This window comes from Vanessa atalanta, chromosome 18, assembly GCF_905147765.1.
Source record: "Vanessa atalanta chromosome 18, ilVanAtal1.2, whole genome shotgun sequence".
Taxonomy (NCBI): domain Eukaryota; kingdom Metazoa; phylum Arthropoda; class Insecta; order Lepidoptera; family Nymphalidae; genus Vanessa; species Vanessa atalanta.
The window spans coordinates 6955696-6973897 of record NC_061888.1 but is presented as its reverse complement, the minus strand read 5'-3'; the positions used below and the strand labels follow the sequence as shown (position 1 = coordinate 6973897).

At 33.4% G+C, this 18202-nt stretch overlaps 3 protein-coding genes across 3 annotated transcripts in view; 1 reads left to right on the top strand and 2 right to left on the bottom strand.

Moving 5' to 3' along the window:
* Positions 1-3870: 3870 nt before the first annotated feature.
* LOC125070867 (CXXC-type zinc finger protein 1-like) lies at positions 3871-8484 on the bottom strand. The gene is made up of 10 exons (XM_047680863.1): positions 8287-8484; positions 8089-8210; positions 7243-7406; positions 6823-6946; positions 6380-6487; positions 6098-6287; positions 5649-5846; positions 5206-5412; positions 4366-4613; positions 3871-4040 (listed from the first exon to the last, which is right to left on the bottom strand). Exons 1-10 carry the CDS (start codon positions 8311-8313, stop codon positions 3938-3940), a joined length of 1491 nt encoding a protein of 496 aa, XP_047536819.1. The 5' UTR covers positions 8314-8484; the 3' UTR covers positions 3871-3937.
* Positions 8485-9156: 672 nt separating this feature from the next.
* Positions 9157-11986, top strand: LOC125070752 (dynein axonemal assembly factor 10). Its single transcript, XM_047680706.1, has 6 exons — positions 9157-9515; positions 9602-9729; positions 9942-10159; positions 10234-10356; positions 10723-10835; positions 11200-11986. Exons 1-6 carry the CDS (start codon positions 9232-9234, stop codon positions 11405-11407), a joined length of 1074 nt encoding a protein of 357 aa, XP_047536662.1. The 5' UTR covers positions 9157-9231; the 3' UTR covers positions 11408-11986.
* LOC125070751 (protein pellino) overlaps positions 11984-18202 on the bottom strand; it is a 52672-nt gene continuing 46453 nt past the window's right edge. Inside the window, exons 9-10 of the mRNA XM_047680705.1 lie at positions 15256-15405; positions 11984-14209 (exon numbers count right to left, since the gene is read on the bottom strand). Of these exons, the coding sequence (XP_047536661.1) occupies positions 15279-15405 (127 nt within the window). The 3' untranslated portion in view covers positions 11984-14209; positions 15256-15278. The remainder of the gene's footprint in view (positions 14210-15255; positions 15406-18202) is intronic.

The window sequence follows — 18202 nt, the reverse complement described above, 5'->3', positions numbered from 1 at the left end:
TCTGATGTGGGTAACATTCAAAGTCTTTAAAGGTGTAAACAACATTGAAGAAAGTATAGGAACTTATGCATACTTATAAATGCAGAAGTAACTTTGTCTTTATGCCTATTTGTTACAATATGTTTGAAAAGAGTTAGCATTGTAATTAACCCTACAAGGCGGTAAATTTTGGCGGCTTTTTGGTAGAAATAACCAACAGTGATATAGAGTTATTTTTGGAATTATATATGGGGGATATCATTGATGAAATGTGTTGATTCATTTAATTATATAATTATCTAATAAGAAATATCACAAACCAATTTTTATTAACTTCATCCCAATAAAAATAAGCAAATGAAATCTCTTAAATAAGGGAATGTAAATTAGGAAGTATCCTTCAAATTAATTGATAGAAATTTGAACATATTAGGTTCTTCTTTCTTTTTTATTCTATAATAAGATTTCAAGGCTAGCTTATATAAAAATAGATATATACGGCATATTGCTCAATACAAGATTACATTAAAGATAAAAAAAGCGTGGACTTAGTATTTATTGACATCTTAGCAGGATATATAATAAAATAATTGTACTTTACTGACATATACTCTGTAATTAAAATGGTGGAAAAGAGTAACTACTGAGTTTGTTGCCGGTTCTTCTCGGTAGAAACTACTTTCCAAATGGTAGCATTAAATTTAATTCAACACTGTATCGTGACGTTTCAAAAGCGCTTTTATGAACCTGTAAAGAATGTTTTAATTTTATTGATTTTGATTTAATCAAATTATACAATAAACACGTATTTTCAAGTGCACGGTAAGATAACTTATACAACAGTGCTAAATTAATATTATTATAAAAAAATACTTAAATTATGCAGCACTGCGAAGCCTGTTCAATCAGTATAAGACAAGTTAGGCCAATTTTAACATAACAGTACTCTTATGACTTATTATAAAAATAGAGTAAAATTTATAATCCGAAAGCTTTATATAGGAGCCAAATAATTGGGAGAAATTTCCCCAACAGCAATACATTTATATTAAAGATAAATTTTCCGCATAAACGCCGATAAAGCGATAATACGATTTTAATTGTACGGAACCGTGTCTAAAGCGAATGATGCGCTTTTGTGTCGAGCCCTAGTTGTGCAAACTACGGTAGGGTGATTTATTAAACTACTCTGTAATGTGATTATTGAAAAGACCACTGGCGTAAGATCTAGCTGTGCTCAATATTTATGTTTCTTTTTATAACGGTAGGCAGACAGGAAAATTTGTCACGTAAGTGGTCACGTGACAAATTTTCGATTCGGCGATGGTTCGCCAAATGGTTAATATTTCTTACGACGCCAACGTACTATATATGACATTGGCGTTGTAATATCAACTATTCCTTACATCGCCTATGCGCCAAAAACCTTAAACTAACGTACTAAGATGTCATGTCTCTAGTTAAACTGACTCACTTACTCTTCCAACCAGAACTGCTAAGTATTGCTGTTTGGCGGTACAGTATGTAATGAATGTACCCCACATTCACTCACCAAGACGGGCTTGTACAGTCGGAGTCAGAAAACCTTCGTCAGTTTTCAAATTCATTCCTTTATCAAGTCGTAAACTCTTAGTACATTTTGAAACTAAAGCCTTAAACAGAAAACTGCACATAAAATTAAACTAAAATAGTATGATAACTAGGTTCAAAATAGTGCACATTGCTACGAAATATGTCATACGCGATCGGTAAAGCAGATTATCGCTCAGACTGAGTACACGAAAATAGACCTTAAGGTGACGAACCCTTTCTTACCCCGACTGTACATAGAGTTACCACAAAGTTAATTAATTTTTATATTTTACCTTTTGGAGATTTTAGTTTGACAAAGTATTAATTTCAGATTTATCCTTATTAAAGTGATTTGTTTATACGCTATAAAATTACCCTTTAAAAATTATCATTTTATGTTTATCAATAAAATATATTAATTAAGTAGGTACCATTTCTTGACTTTTGTTCTTATTTGTAATAATTTATTTATTCGTATCTTAATATGTCGTGATGGTCATACTAATACTACCTACTAACCTTCTTCGCTCTTTTCTCTTGCAAAATTATATTAAACATAAAATTATATATATAGAAGCGAAATACCACTCACTGATAATTATTCACGAACCTTAGAAACAAACAAACTATAACACTTACAAACTTGAAATTTTGTAGGTAGGTTCCATATAGGCTGTAACCATCAGCTATGAAACTCGGATTTTACGAAACTCCAGCCCTAGGGGGGTAAAACGGGTTTTGGAGTTTGTGTTTTACAAATTTCGCGCGTGTAAAGTCGCAGGTTCAGCTAGTATATGTATATAAAACAGTGGTATGTTTCGATGTTTCTACTAACATATTTTTTTTGTAATAGGATTACTTGCAGTTATTTTATCTTTAGTTATATTAAGCTCTGTCTATGTTTTCGTTCTAGTTTCGTTCTACCTTCGCTTTGTACTGCGATGAATTTTCTAAAGATTTTTTATGTTGTAGTATGTAAGTATATGTATTTTAAGCAATAAATTAATTTGTACATTTAAACAATGATTTCGGACATTAAATTCAGCATCACCGATAAACTATATCGGTAAACATATATAATTTTGATTCTGCCAATATAATCTTATAATGCTTATAAATGTGTATATACCTATTCAGTCTATTTTATCAAATACAATTACAACCTCTACGAACCTAAAATCTGAGATCGAGTCTTAGATGGTTGGGGGGACGTTGACGGTGTAAAGATGACTTTAAATTCGCAAGTTTAATATAAATGAGTATCTGTAAGGTGGATATTTTAAAGTATTCATCAAATTTCAGTTTTAAAATGATTTCGCTAAATCTGATGATTTCAATAAATCAATATGATGATTTCAATAAATGATTTCAATAAATCACAGATATATAAACAGTTTACTTATATTGAAATTATCCTCACATAATCGTAAATACAATCGACTTTTAGTTGATAAGAATCTCATTTTGCGTGATCCATCCAAACATTCCAATTTCACATGGCATTTTGATAAACAATTATTCTGAAGTTTTCATGTATGTGTACAAATTATTATTTATACAACTAAACACTACATACCGACGGTAGCAATTGTTATTCATTATTTTCCCATAAAACACCAAATATTTATAACTGTTAACGTTGACTGAGTGCCGGTCGTACAAACACGATTTTTATTTTTAAAAAAACACTTACAGCGTTTTTGCGGGAATAAAAAATATTTAAAATTTAATTTAATTTAATGGCAAGAATTTTTTGTGTCTTTTTATTAGGAAAATCAACATTTTAAGTACTTCTTCAAACATAGTAGAATACCCTACTAGTCGATGTAGATATTAGTTTTTAAAACGAATATGAAGTGCACAGCTCTACTGAATATGGACCATTCACCATTACCTAAATTCGCGGAATAATCGGAAACGGAGAGAAAACTTCAGTCCGGCTAACTTAGTTCGAACTAAAAGTGATAACAAACACATTCACTCATTGAATGTTCATTTGTGATGGCGTTCCATTGATGGCTTACTAATGTCATTTTTATCTTTTTTTTTTAAGCGTATCACTTTCTATAAAAGAGCAAAATGAACGAAAAAAGGAACCATCTGGCATAAACCATCTCTTAAATTAATATATGTATAATTATTCATTGTATTTAGCTGGGACAAGGTTACGTCCACTTTGTGAGAATCTATCAAAAAGCAAAAAATGTAGTAAACAATGGCAACATTAATATTAAATGCTTGCCGAAGAAATACACGTGTGATTATTTCCAGCCTTATCTCAAAAAGAATGAAACACTCGTAACATAATTATGATACTTTATTATTTATTTTTATTATTATGCATAGATCTAGTAATTGTCGGAACTTTTGAATTTTTGGTCTTTTGTCATGAACCTTCTTTCAGCTTTCCGTTCTCGTTGACTTTTGTGATGCGCTCCATTACTTCATGGTTATATGTCGAATGTAACATCAATCCGAGTACACCGGCTCTGTGAAAATTTTCAAACATATATATCGAGAAATATAATTTTAAAGTCAAAGTCAAAGAAAATCAAACCATGTTAAAATTAGCAATATTTGGATAATGATGTAATTTTTATGTTAACCGTAAAAAACATTTCTTTATGAAAACAAAAGAAAGACTACTTTGACAAGTCAATTGTGAACTGAATTAATTTAATAATATTTATCGTGATCAATACGAAAAAAAATATATGATATGAAATTATTCATACAAGAAAATTGATCCACTACAAGATTTTGACATAGATAAAGCAGATTTGATTGTTTATGTAATTAAGAATCCTGATGTACCTAGAAGCCATAGCCAGACGTATATTTCTTTCCTGCTCGACCAACTCGTCCAGCCTCAGCCACTGGCGGACTCTCTCCATGTCAATTTCAGCTCGACGCAGCTTCTCCCACTGGTAGTGCTTGAGACAGGACTTCTTGGGAGCCCGACAGAACTCCCCAGTCGGCTCGAACACGTTACGCACTAGTGGACATCCACAAACATCCGTATCACTCACTTTTGGATCTTTGAAATGTTCAGGACACATCACCTGTAAACAAAAACAACCCAACATTATTTAATTTCAAATTATCTATATTAATATTACAAATACGAAAGTATCTCTGTCTGCCTATCTGTTACATTTTTACAGCTAAAACACTGAACCGAATACGAGGACTTTTCTATATCTGATACCCTAACAAGATCCACTACCACGCGGGCAAAGCCGCGAGCCAAAACTGGTTTGTCTATATAGAACTATTTTTTATGTAAAGTCGATGGTAAGTTTATATTATTTAACTGATTTAAAAACATCGCAATCCAAATGGTATAAAAATAAAGTGAATTTTCTTATAAGTACTATGACATCACAATAGACAATTAAAGCACGCGTTATCAAGTTCTATATTTGTTTATGGTATTTGATATAAACTGCGCATTGTTTTAAGCATCCGATTATATTTTATAAGTTAGAATCCAATGAAAAAACATTGATTATATCTCATTTCTCCACTTTTAAGCCTATTTACTAAACAGAGCATTTTTTTTCTGAATATATATACACCTTTGTATTATATATAAATACAAAGGAGAAGTAACCAGAGACAATAACGCGGGTCTAAATGTATTGCTTCACTTACCCGCAGCCTCTTACAATAGGTGCCATTGATGGGGTTATAGTAGTCACAGAACATGCTCTGCCCGTCGATTCGCGTGCGATGCCTGCTGCCGAAGGACGCCTGCGCCTCGTATTTGATAAAGCACTTTTCCATGTGCTTCACCGCTGTACGAGAGTGTATTTCGTGGCCGCAGGTGATACAGTACATTGACGTTTCATCATCCGCTTCCTAGAAAAACAACATTACTACTATCAAAAACTAATTCGTACTAACAGAACAGATCATAACTTATAAAATGTCAAAATTAAAACTGTAACCCTGATATTCGAATTGTACATTTCTATTGCCCAGCGAATTTAAAAAAAATAAGTATTATTTATCTCGCTTTAATCTAATGAATACTGTCTAATAGACAATTATGTGATTAATGGTTTTTTTCTGAGCGGCTGCGAGCGTGCGTGCACCTTCTCGTCGCTGTGCACGATGGTGGCGTGGCGCGCGCGGGCCAGCAGCGCGTCCAGCTCGGCGTGCTGCTTGTCCAGCGCGCGGAGGGCGGCCTGCGCGCGGGACAGCCCGCTGCGCACCACCTCCAGCGCCTTGCGGTTCTGCTGCTCCGCCACGCACGAAGACAGCGACCACTCCTGGATGCGCTGCGGGAGCACCTGCGGGGCCACAGACTCGTTACGGCCTGCATTTACTTCACCACCCTTCTCTTCGACTCCTGTGATTCTCACTCTCAAACGATAACAAAAACCTTCAAAAATTATTAAATGTAATTCAGAATTCAAATTTTACAAATTATAAATTAACTAAATACCTCAGTTAAGTATAGTAGTATTCTTATTAAATATTATACCTAAAACTCTAACAATGTCACAGGCTCAGCTATTCTTCAGCATGCACAATTTCTCACCTGGTATATCCTAGTAGTGGCTAATCTCATGCCGCACTGTGTCGAGCAATACTTGGAACCATACTGAGCAGCGCCTGAGCACTGAGGCCCATAGCATTGCCTTGGTTCAGCAGTCTGCAAGTGCGATATGGATTCCTCTGGTTCATATACTTCACGTTCATGATGTTTCTTCTTAATTCTGTTGCCACTGCTATTATTTGGAGAGAAAATATGATTAAATTGAATAGTTTTTCAGTCAATGACCATTTTCATTTTTAAAATATGTTTTTTAAAAACCTTTACCTCGACACTCTGGACGTCTTTTTACTTTTGACACACAATCGTTGACGACATTTTATCTTTAGTTTGTTATTTCCCCCATATTTATACATATCTTCACATGTGTCACAACTAAAAAACAGATAAAGTATTATAAAAAAATGTATAGATTATATTTATTTCTTTTATACTCAATCTAGTTACTATAATTAAAATATCTGATAGGGAAAAAACTATCAAGGCAATTTATAATATAACTAATATTAGGTTGGCAGCATATTTTGACTGACCACAGAGGCACCTCTGTTGTCCTTTCCTGTACCACTGACAATGTATACGATAATTAGTTACGAATTAACAATGCAAAAGTGTATCAAGAAACAAACAAAACAAACAAACTCAATTTTGCATTTAAAACATTAATTAGGATTAAATTATTTTCAAATTTGAATGAAAATTCAACTCACTGTCCACAGTCATTTGTCTGCAGGCACCCTGAACAATCTCCGCAGCCATCTTTGACTGGTCTCTTCGAAGACTTGTTTTCTGAATGGTCTTTCTCTTTGCGTTTTTTCTTTCTATCGTCTCTACCTGAAATTATATACCTATTATGTCAAATTTTTCATTTTTGACTTTAGTTTAGACAACTAATTATAACATGGATGACAACTTTAAGCTAATTGTAAATTTTCATAAGATAAAATAATATATTATGTACTCATATTGTTCTAAGCAAATTACACATTGCTTCAGGAAATATGTAAGATTTTATTTTAAATAAACGGATGCTAAGTTTAGATGAAAATTTAATTCATTTTGTATTGCTCAAATTTATCATATGCCACATCATATATAAAGATTTTCTGTTAATTCTACGCAGGTCATACCTGAATCACCATCATTCTCTCTCTTTTGAGGTCTAAATCTTGTTTTAAGCGTGGGGTCCTCTTCACGACAGCGATCACAAAAGTAATTCTTAATATATTTGGCCTCCCTTTCTGATATATTTATACAATCTCCGTGATACCATTCCTCACATGAATCACAAGCTCTGAAACATAACACAAGATTTAATTATGCAGGTTGGTAAATTTATAGCTATATAAACTTGACATCATTATCAATAGACCTAATTTGGAGTAGATATGGAGGTACATTAATTGCACATTTCTTAACTTTTTCTTTTTAAAAATAATGTTAAAGTGATAAGTATATACTAAATAATAATAGCCAAGATGGCCCAGTGGTTAGAACGCGTGCATCTTAACCGATGATTTCGGGTTCAAACCCAGGCAGGCACCACTGAAATTTCATGTGCTTAATTTGTGTTTATAATTCATCTCGTGCTCGGCGGTGAAGGAAAACATCGTGAGGAAACCTGCATGTGTCTAATTTTAACGAAATTCAGCCACATGTGTATTCCGCCAACCCGCATTGGAGCAGCGTGGTGGAATATGCTCCAAACCTTCTCCTCAAAGGGACAGGAGGCCTTTATCCCAGCAGTGGGACATTTACGGGCTGCTTATGTTATGTTATGTTATGTTATGTAAATAATAATAGTATCAGGTAAGTAGAAAGTGGAAGACATGAAATGAACTTCGTCCAACAATCAAGACATTCATTCAAGATTTAGTAGGTACAGCTAAAACTTATTAGAATTAAGTAAGCTAGTTTCATTATTTTAAATAGCATTGAGACATTTAAGAATAAACAAAGTCTCGAGGTAAACTTACATCATAAAACGCGAACTATCTGACGAGCGGCATATGCAGTAAGCCTGACCAGCTTGGTTCAATAAAGTTGTAATCTTTGACTGCCTTTCAGGAAGATCAAACTGTTTGGCAATATCCGCTTTCTGAAAAATGGTAAAGTTCATTGAGTTATTTTAAGGGTTATAACAAATAAATCATTAATTTATAACAAATACTTACACTCTGTTTGTACTTTTTATCTCCCATTGTATAGTTATTAAAAATATAGTTTTATATTAAATCGTCGTTTTCTTGTATACTTTAATGTAGCAGATGACCAGTAGATACTAATTAAACGACATATAAACATTAAACATAAAGCAAATCTAGTAAGTTATAATATTACTAATAAGTGACATTTTAGTTTCTGTCTTCTGACTTTTCTGACAAAATTATAGATATAATACATAACCTCGTGCACAGACTCACATAGAAAATTATTAACTCTTGTCTGTGACAAATATGACATCGTAAATTTATGTGTTACTGGTTACAATTGAATCATTCGAATTTTAGTTATCGATTTAAATGTAGAATTTAATTTTAATGTAACATTATATCTTAAAAAATTTTTTTGTTTATATTTTGATATTATTATATATAGTACTTTATTATTCATCTATATATCGTGTGATATTTAGTTAATATTCCTATGAAAATACTGTATAGTAAAACATCTTTATTGTGTTATGGAACTATGTAGTTTTGATTGAATTTGAATGAATAAGTCAAAAGTTCAGACTACTATATTCACATCAGTATAATACATATAAACTAGAAAGATAAAATTAATAATCACATATAATCTAGACTATTAAGAACACCTAATTCGTGTTCTTTAGTCTTCTAGAATGTATTTCTTTATTAATTAGATATTTACCAAGGAGGTTTAGTCTAAAATATTAAAATATGACATATTGTAAAATTTTGATATTATTGTAAAAGTATTAAGTAACAGTAGCAGGAGCCTACATCTTTTTATTCTATAGGAAAGAATTATCTTTAATAATTGACATTGACGGCTTGAGCGATATATCAGTAACCATAGCAACAAGTTTTGTTTATTTCGTTTAAGTTTTAGGTTATAAACGAAATTGTACCTCTTATCTTAAAAAATATTTTAACATGGAAAACGGTGATACACCTCAAATTATAACTCATATAGAGCATAACCTTAATCATTGTTTATTTGATTGTAAATGGATTCCATGTTCTGCTAAATTCGTTGTAATCGGCTCGTTGCCAAAAGGAAGTGGTACTTTAGAAATTTTCGAAATAAACTCCGGTGAACTAAGAAAAATAAAGGAAATCGAAAGACCTAATTCTTTCAAGTGTGGTACGTTTGGCGCCAGTAGTGACATTGAGAGAAAGCTTGCGACTGGTGATTTCAAAGGGGCTTTAGAAATATGGTTAGTATCCCATATATATAATTACTACTTAAACATTTATTAAAGAATATCATTAAAGAACAACCGTATATTTAATTTTTTAATAGGGATTTAGAAAAAAGTGGTCAAGTATATATAACAAAGGAACACACAGATATTATAAATTCCATTGATGGCATGGGAGGAAATACTCTCAATTGTGGAGCACCAGAGATAGTCACAGGAAGCAGAGATGGTAAATATTTCATATTATCTATTTACTAGTTTGATGTAATGAAATTCATAATATATTTAATTTATTGGCTATATTTATTTCTGCTGGATACAATACAACCTTTTATTTATCTTGATTAGCAGTAATTATGAAAGTATTCAAGCATAACAAAAGTCTTAACTATAACAGCGATTATTACAAAATTTATAATATTATATAAAAATGATTTTAAGGTACCGTTAAAGTTTGGGATCCTAGACAAAGAGGTAAACCTGTAGCGAATATGCAACCGGTCCAAGGAGAGACAAGACGCGATTGTTGGGCTGTTGCTTTTGGTAATTCTTTTAATGACGCCGAGAGAATAGTCATTGCTGGCTACGATAACGGCGATCTCAAGATGTTTGATCTTCGAACAATGTCTTTAAGATGGGAATGTAATTTGAAGAATGGTGTAAGTAGTAGAAACTGGTAATTTTTTTTTAACGCTATACAAAGGATACTAATTGTATATTGTGTGTTATGTAGGTATGCTACACTGAATTTGATCGCAAAGACATACCAATGAATAAACTTGTTGCAACAACATTAGAAGGCAAGTTCCATGTATTCGATTTGAGAACTCAGAACCCTTCAAAAGGATTCGCTCAGGTATTTTAATTTCTTTATGTTAAATTGTATCATTTTGGAGTCAAAATTTTCCATATTATATTATAGGTAATGAGCAGCAGGTTAAGTTGTGTGATTATATATTAAACATACTATGTAAACTGGTGATATAGCTTTGTACAGGCCCATCTGAGTGAGGGGTGACTCCAACTCACCAGATATTCTGCCAATGTAATACAGGCACATTGAACATATCTTAGATTATATTAAAGATGTGATGTGGTTTGTATTTTTTTGTGCCACTTAGTATCCAACAGGCTATTCATAACTTTTTTTAATTTTTAATGTACATTTTGAAAATCTAAAATATATTATTAAAATTTATATTATACAAGGTTGTTTTTTCAGGTGTTAGATAATTCATCAAAAAGTGGTACAATTTGGGTGGCACGTCATGTTCCCCAGAATCGAGATTTGTTTTTAACATGTGCAGGGAATGGACAAGTTTCTCTATGGAAATAGTAAGTAACATATTACTCTTAAAATCTACTAGACTCTAACATTACATATTTAATATATATTATTTATTATAGTTGTGCCTTAATATGTTTTAAATTTTTAATACTTGTTGATATTGGATAGGTGCTAATATATTAATCTACACTTAGCAGTTTGAAAATAAATTATACATAATATAATCAAATCCTTAGTTTGGGATACAATGTTTTTTGCACGGGGAACACAGAACAGGCACAACTTTTTGATTCATAATAACAACAGAATCATAAAGATCAATGTATCGTAACTTTTTAACCCCAAGTCATAAAATATTATGAAATCAACAATAGCGGTTTAATTTTATAAATCCTGCAATATAAATTCCAGTGAATACCCGGAACAGAGATACCATGTGGACTCGCAAGGCGTTGCAGTTGGAGTCCCGGGCAAGCTGAGAAGGTTACAGCGGATGGTAATCAGCTCGCAGCCGATCAACTCACTCGAGTGGAACAGAGACCATCTGGGTCTTGCTGTGGCCACCGCTTACGACCAATATGTTAGAGTTCTCGTTACAACCAAACTTAATTTACAGTAGTGTTGCATATCGAAAGTCCACTATCGATATACTATCGATAGACTATCGATAGTTAAGGTGTTAGCGATAGTATCGATATCTCCCCATGAGCAATACTATTGATAGTATTGCAAAAACCATTACTTTTAACCTAAACTATCGATACTATAGTACTATCGATATCCTGAATAGTTTTCGAGGTCAACTGTCGATAGTTTTGCAACGCTGATTTACAGTGACTTTAATTTGACATAACTGATGTCATAGATTTTAAATTAAGTCAATAGTGAGTGATATTACTTTATGGCAATTCTAGGTTAAACTAGACATTTATAATTACTTAAAAGAAAGTAGTTTCAATAGTTTGTTCATTTTCTATATTATTATAATGGGTGTATATTTTTAAGGATGGATTTATGAATTTGCACTTGGTTATACCAAATTAGGTCGACATATATTGATAATTTATGCCTTTCTATGATCTCTTTGCTTTTTTTATAACCGTAGAAGTAGCGAAGGATTAGAATTATTCAGTTACGTTGAATGTTATTGCATTAGTTGAAAAAACTATTTTTATTTTATAAATAAAAGACCAAGTCAATTTTCTAACTCAAAAGAGCATTTTTATTAACCTAGCACTTATTATAAATAAAATTAAGGCTAGCATTCAGTTCTTATTTAGACAAACGTTAGAACATCGACCCATAGTGCTCCTGGACTAGATTCGTATATTTTTATATGCCGAAAATAGTTAGGACTGCACAAGACGATGGTCTGAACGTCGCTACACTCCCAGTACGACTTGCAAGGTTGTAACATAAAAAATTACACGAACATATCGACACCGAAACAAAACAACACAACACACCGCGGCTAAGGTATATCTGAAAATTTTGCGTTACAACCTTGCAGTGCATACTTTAACATGTCATTCTAATGAAAATAACGCTAATTATACCGAAACACGTCTGCAGTGCAACGCAATTTACAACACATACCAAAGCATAAATATTATTAGAAGCTAAAGGGCATTCCGACTTCAGCATTCGTCTTTAATGACGGCATACAATAATTCGTCTTGTCTGACGGCTGCTTATATTGTCACAAGTCAAAAGGAATATTCATACAGACATTTCAACGTAAAAGTAAGACATTACTTTTGTTTACGAAAATCACATGTACAAATATCGTTATATTATAAGCCATTTCATAAATCAATAGGTCCATAAAATACGTAACAGACGATCTTCTTTTTTTTTATAAATAAGTAATTCAATTTCATTTCAAACTCTTTATTTCTAAATTAATATGTTTATTTCTGCATACAGTTAATAATATGAACTCTTACTATAACAGACATATACATTTCTTGCGATATTTGACTCGAAGGCATGTCGTGTAATCACTAACTAGTGGATTCAAATTGTACAAAAACTAAATTTCTCGAATTACGTAAGCTAATTTCACTACATCTATAAAACTTACATTATTTTTACAATCATCCCGATGTCGGCATCGGTGAATGCGAATAGATCGTGACACGCACGGTCGTGCGTGCATTGTTAACTTAATTTGTCGAAACTACTGTGAGATCAGAGTGAACGGAATTCGCTAATAAAAAAAATCACTTAACATTTTGTAACAACTAAGTACTCCTTTTTCTCATAAAAAGGTATCAGTTGAGGGAATATTTCGAAATTGGTGAATCAGAGATGAAAGTCGGTGACGAGTGCAAACAGGATTGCGAATACAACTTAATACAGCGATGTATCCCAATTTATACGAGGCCAATAACTAGAAACATATTATACTCGGGCATAACGGCTACAACTAACAGGCTCGCTTAGAACTACGAAGCATGCCACACGCTACTGAAACCCCAACATAAATTAATTAAACTGACGTTTATTTACATTTCATTAACCTTAGTCGATTATTTATTTATTCGAAATCATGTAAAATATAAATTGCTGCGTTATTTATTAAAAAAAAATCAGCCAATTAAAATTGTTAACGTGTAGAAAATGTTCCGTTCGTTATAACACCTGTTACATTTCACTTCGAACGATACCAATATAAAACTAATGCAGCAATTTACAAAGCTTTTCAAATGTTTTTTGTCATTTTATTTCCTTTGTTTGTGTAATTTACACGAAATTAACGAAACAATAGTCGAACACTTTATTCTTATGATAAATATGCAGACGCGAATACGTTTCCGTGATATATATTTAAATTAAAAAGTAATATTTGCATCATTTAATATATAGAACATATAACGTTTCTGTTCTTAGAATACTTAAAAATAAGTTCTCATCGACTTTGACGTGCCTTTTTATACCTAATAATAGCTATATAATAAAATACAGCTTACTATTGCATACAGAATTAATCCAATCGGTTAAAACTGGTCTAAATAAGAAAAAAATTCAACAAAAAAATTGTAAAGTTTATGTGATAGCAATAATCTACGCTTTGAAGACAATGATGTCTTTTTTGTCATTTGTTTTTCAAATTAACTTTTTTTATTCAATCGGTACCTACGTATGGTTTGAAAAATATACATTTTTTTGATATAAAATGTGACAAATTATGACTTTGAAACATATAATGTCAAATTCTATTGCAAAGAAAGTTCAGATTACTTGTAAACCAATTAAAGTTTCATCGTTAAGCAAAACTATAGGACTATTTGTAAGTAAAGCTTACAAACACTGAATATTACGTTCTTATATTATGACGGCCTACGTCGACGTTTATGTTTTAATTTTATCACGTTGTAGATATACCCTGCTTCCTCACGACCACGGCCCCTCTGCGAACCTGAAACAGTTAATTACTTAATAAGCAATAATATTTAAACATAGCATTTATTATACGCTATTCCAACAATAATAGGAAGAAAGCTAAATAAACAACATTTACAGTTAAATTGTTATGCGTTATCTTGATCAATCTACGATATTTACAATGGATTTGCGAAAAAATGGCGTTTTAAACGTCGACAAACTGTTATCGGAATGTTTGAAGTAACCTTAAAGTGGACAATATAAATAATGATCACAAACTCTTAATAGCACAATATTGCCGAGTTATTAGCAAATCGCATGATATACGTAAATCTACGGTTTGTTTATCTTTTTTCCTGCTTCGATTGGAATAGGCATTACATGTGAGTTAAAATTTGCATCATTATAATTACATTTTAGTTAATCGGTAATTTCTGTCTGTCAGCATTGATTTAACATTCGAAAGAAGACACGAAATTGTTTTAATAATAACACCCTAAATAACGTTTAAAATGAAGACTATCAATTTTTAAATTGAAAACATTAATATCTCAATGGAATGTGACTCCAATAGTACCCTGAACACTTTTGAATTTGGAATGGAAAAAGTCTTTAATACTATCACTATCAATATTTATCAATATTTCACTGTATGGGGAGCTATAAGGTCGGTTTAGTGGCTGCTGATCCTGATATAATGGGAACAAATCCCAAGATATTTTCAGTAGCAGTCCGAAATCTGGCAGTTAGAAGTGCTTACACTACCGCGCCTCGATAATGCCGTTAAGCCGATGGTATAAACGTCTCGTATCGATTATGAGAGTGAAGAAATATTTTTTATCTATAATATTATCAATCATCTGACAAAGAAAGTAAGAAATTCATATTTCCAAAATTTAAAATTCTATCAAAATGTTTTATGGGAACTATGCAAATCGCAAGACATTTTTAGAGTGGTTAAAATCATTTTGTAAAATTAAAAAATTAAAAAGGGCTCTTTAAATTATGTAAAAAACATGAACAGCATTGTGCGCAAGCGTTAATTTCCTTTTATACAATGAGAGGGACTAGTGTGGGTACCTGTGCGTGGGAGCGGGAGAGATTCAGTCGAGGTTGTCCTGGAAGATGAGGCGCACGTAGCCCGGCGAGCCCTGCAGCGGCGCCGCGCAGAACGGGCAGATCGCGTGGAAGCCGTTCGTGCCGTGCGGGATGTCCACGCTGGCCCAGTACCTGCCCACCGGGTTACGTTACTCCTCTTACCAGCTGGACGCACGCGACGCGCGTCAATGTCAATTATTCCTTTTTTTAAAGTATAAAACGAAACGACAAGTTCTTTACGTGAATGTTTGCAACTGACGTCCACCTTCTATTTAATAAAACTTTAAATTGATTGTCTGAAATATCACGCACAGCACAACCGTTGCGTCGAAACGGATGAAAATTAGCACAGGAATTTCTTATGGAATGCATATGAGCACTTGCGTGAGAAGATTAAATGGATGGTGAAATTCATATATTATATCAGCTTTCGTATTAACTATAGCTCTATGTGGTAGTCACACACACAAGACTCAGCGTGCCTGTGCTTTGTTACGCCAGGTTGCCGGTTGCAAGGTGGAGACAGATGTTGCGCGTCCCGAAGGACACCGAGTTTTTATATATAATACTCTTTATTGCACTGAGAAATTTTTTACATGGTAATTTTACTCATGAGATTATTGTTCACAATGGCGGGCTTATTTCTAAAAGAAATTTCTTCCAGCCAACCCACAGCTGTAAGAGATAGTGTTATGTAGCAGGTATAAGTAGTGCAACATTAGATACTCTTACTAATAATATATAAAAGAAACAATTTTAATATAATATAATATATATAATATAAAATAATTTTAATATAATATGTATTACGTTTATATAAATATCTATAATATAATAAATACATATATACTAAATTATTATACTTATACTACATCTAAATACACAAATATTATAAATATATCTACTGTAAAAATAAAAAATAAACTAAAAGATAATAGTAAATTTGTCAAAATTTATGAAAGTAGTGAGAGAAAGTGCTCTTTTACTCTTTTTTTAAAGAGGTTGATGTTTGGACTCTTTTGAATGTGTTTTGGGAGACTGTTCCAGAGATTTGCTGCACGTACCGTGAAGGAGTTAAGCAGAAACTTTGTATTACCTCTAGGCACTACTAACTCTGAAGTAATACAGGAACGTCTGGAACGTGTTGGAGGAGGAAGAAGGTTGAAACGGGAGCGAAGGTAAGCAGGAGAATTTGGATCATTAAGAATATTAAAAAGGACTGACAGGATGTGCATATCACGGCGAAGGCGGATAGGGAGCCATTTAAGTTGATTACGAAATGCAGATATATGGTCATATTTACGTAGACCGTAAATGAACCGAATAGCCAGGTTTTGAAGACGCTCTAATTTATTAAGTAGCTCCTCAGTCACATCCAAATAGCACACATCAGCGTAGTCGAGGATTGGTAGAAGAAGAGATTGCGCTAGCATAATTTTTGTGCTGAAAGGGAGAAAGTATTGGAGACGTTTAAGAGAGTGGTAAGTGTAGTGTATCCGCTTGCTAACATCATTGACTTGGGCTACCCAGGACATATTGCAGTCAATAATAAGACCCAAGTTCCTTACTGAATCGCAGTAAGAAATTGGAATCCCGTCATAAAGTAGTTTGGGGACTAGCCCCCAGTCTAGCTTGCTTCTAAGCCTGCTACTGCCTACAATTATAGCTTGTGATTTTTTGGGATTCACAAGAAGGCCAAAAGATATAGCCCACGACTGAATAGCAGACAGGTCCATATTCAGTAAATCAACAGCCCTGGGTAGCTCAGCCAAACTAAAATGTCGATAAAGCTGTAGATCATCTGCATACAGATGGAAGGGAGAAGTAATAAATCGGGAAATGTTATTAATAAAAACAGAAAACAGTAATGGTGAAAGTACGCCGCCTTGAGGGACACCAGCCGTGAGCTCTAACCAATCTGACGAGGAATCGTCGGTTTTTACACATTGCTGGCGTCCGAAGAGGTATGAATGAAACCAGTTAATAACAAGAGGAGAGACGTTGACTGCACGAAGAGAACCAAGAAGTATGTCAAAGTCAACGGAGTTGAAGGCGCTGCTAAAATCCAACAGAGCAATTGCAGTGAGCTTGGTGTTATCCATAGCCCACCGCACATCCTCCGTTATCTTCAGCAAGGCACCAACAGTGCTGTGGGATGGACGAAAGCCAGATTGGAAAGGACTTAACAGGTTGTAAGTTGTAAGAAAGGAATAAAGTTGTTCGTGTACAATGGACTCAATTACCTTAGAGAGGATAGGGAGGATAGATATAGGACGATATTGGGACATAGAAGTAGGATTGCTGGTTTTGGGAAGAGGTATAACGATAGCCTTCTTCCAGAGTGTTGGGAAGACATTGCATGAAAGTGAATAATTTATAATGTGGGTGATCACTGGTGCAATGTCATCCAACACTGGTAGTATCATATTAAGGCTGAGGCTATCGCTACCAATGGCTTTGGTGGAAATAGAACGGACACACTTCTTGATAACATCTTCAGAAACCAACTGGAAAAAGAAAGAGGGACAGTTTGGTGGTTCAAGAGAAGATAAATAAGAAAGAGTATCTGATTTCGTTATAGGATCTACAGTAGTGGGAGGGCTAGTGAAGAAAGAATTTAGTGCTTTAAGGTCAACGGAACTGTGGCAGGCTACAGGAGTTTTGTCCACACCCATTGACCTTAAAAAACTCCAAACTTGGGTTTGACAGAGATTTTTGATTGTTGAGTGAATGTAGCGACGTTTTGCGTCCCTGCACATTCTGTTGCAGATGTTACGTAATCTTTTGTATGCTACAAAATTTTCCTCAGATGCACACTTTTTATATCGACTCTTGGCTTTATCGCGTTTTGCCATGGTATTTCTGATTACTGGTGTTAACCAGGGAGCTGGTGCATGCTTCATCCGCACTGGTCGTGCTGGTTTTAAAT

Excerpts from the sequence above, each read along its gene's own strand:
- LOC125070867 (XM_047680863.1), bottom strand. The coding sequence starts at position 8,313 with ATGGGAGATAAAAAGTACAAACAGAGT. Across the intron at positions 7,407-8,088 it reads GATAGTTCGCGTTTTATGAT|AGCTTGTGATTCATGTGAGG; the intron begins GTAAGTTTACCT and ends GTTATGTTTCAG. Across the intron at positions 4,041-4,365 it reads CGTCTGGCTATGGCTTCTAG|AGCCGGTGTACTCGGATTGA; the intron begins GTACATCAGGAT and ends AAATTTTCACAG.
- LOC125070752 (XM_047680706.1), top strand. The coding sequence starts at position 9,232 with ATGGAAAACGGTGATACACCTCAAATTATAACTCATATAGAGCATAAC. Across the intron at positions 9,516-9,601 it reads AAAGGGGCTTTAGAAATATG|GGATTTAGAAAAAAGTGGTC; the intron begins GTTAGTATCCCA and ends ATTTTTTAATAG. Across the intron at positions 10,160-10,233 it reads AATGTAATTTGAAGAATGGT|GTATGCTACACTGAATTTGA; the intron begins GTAAGTAGTAGA and ends TGTGTTATGTAG.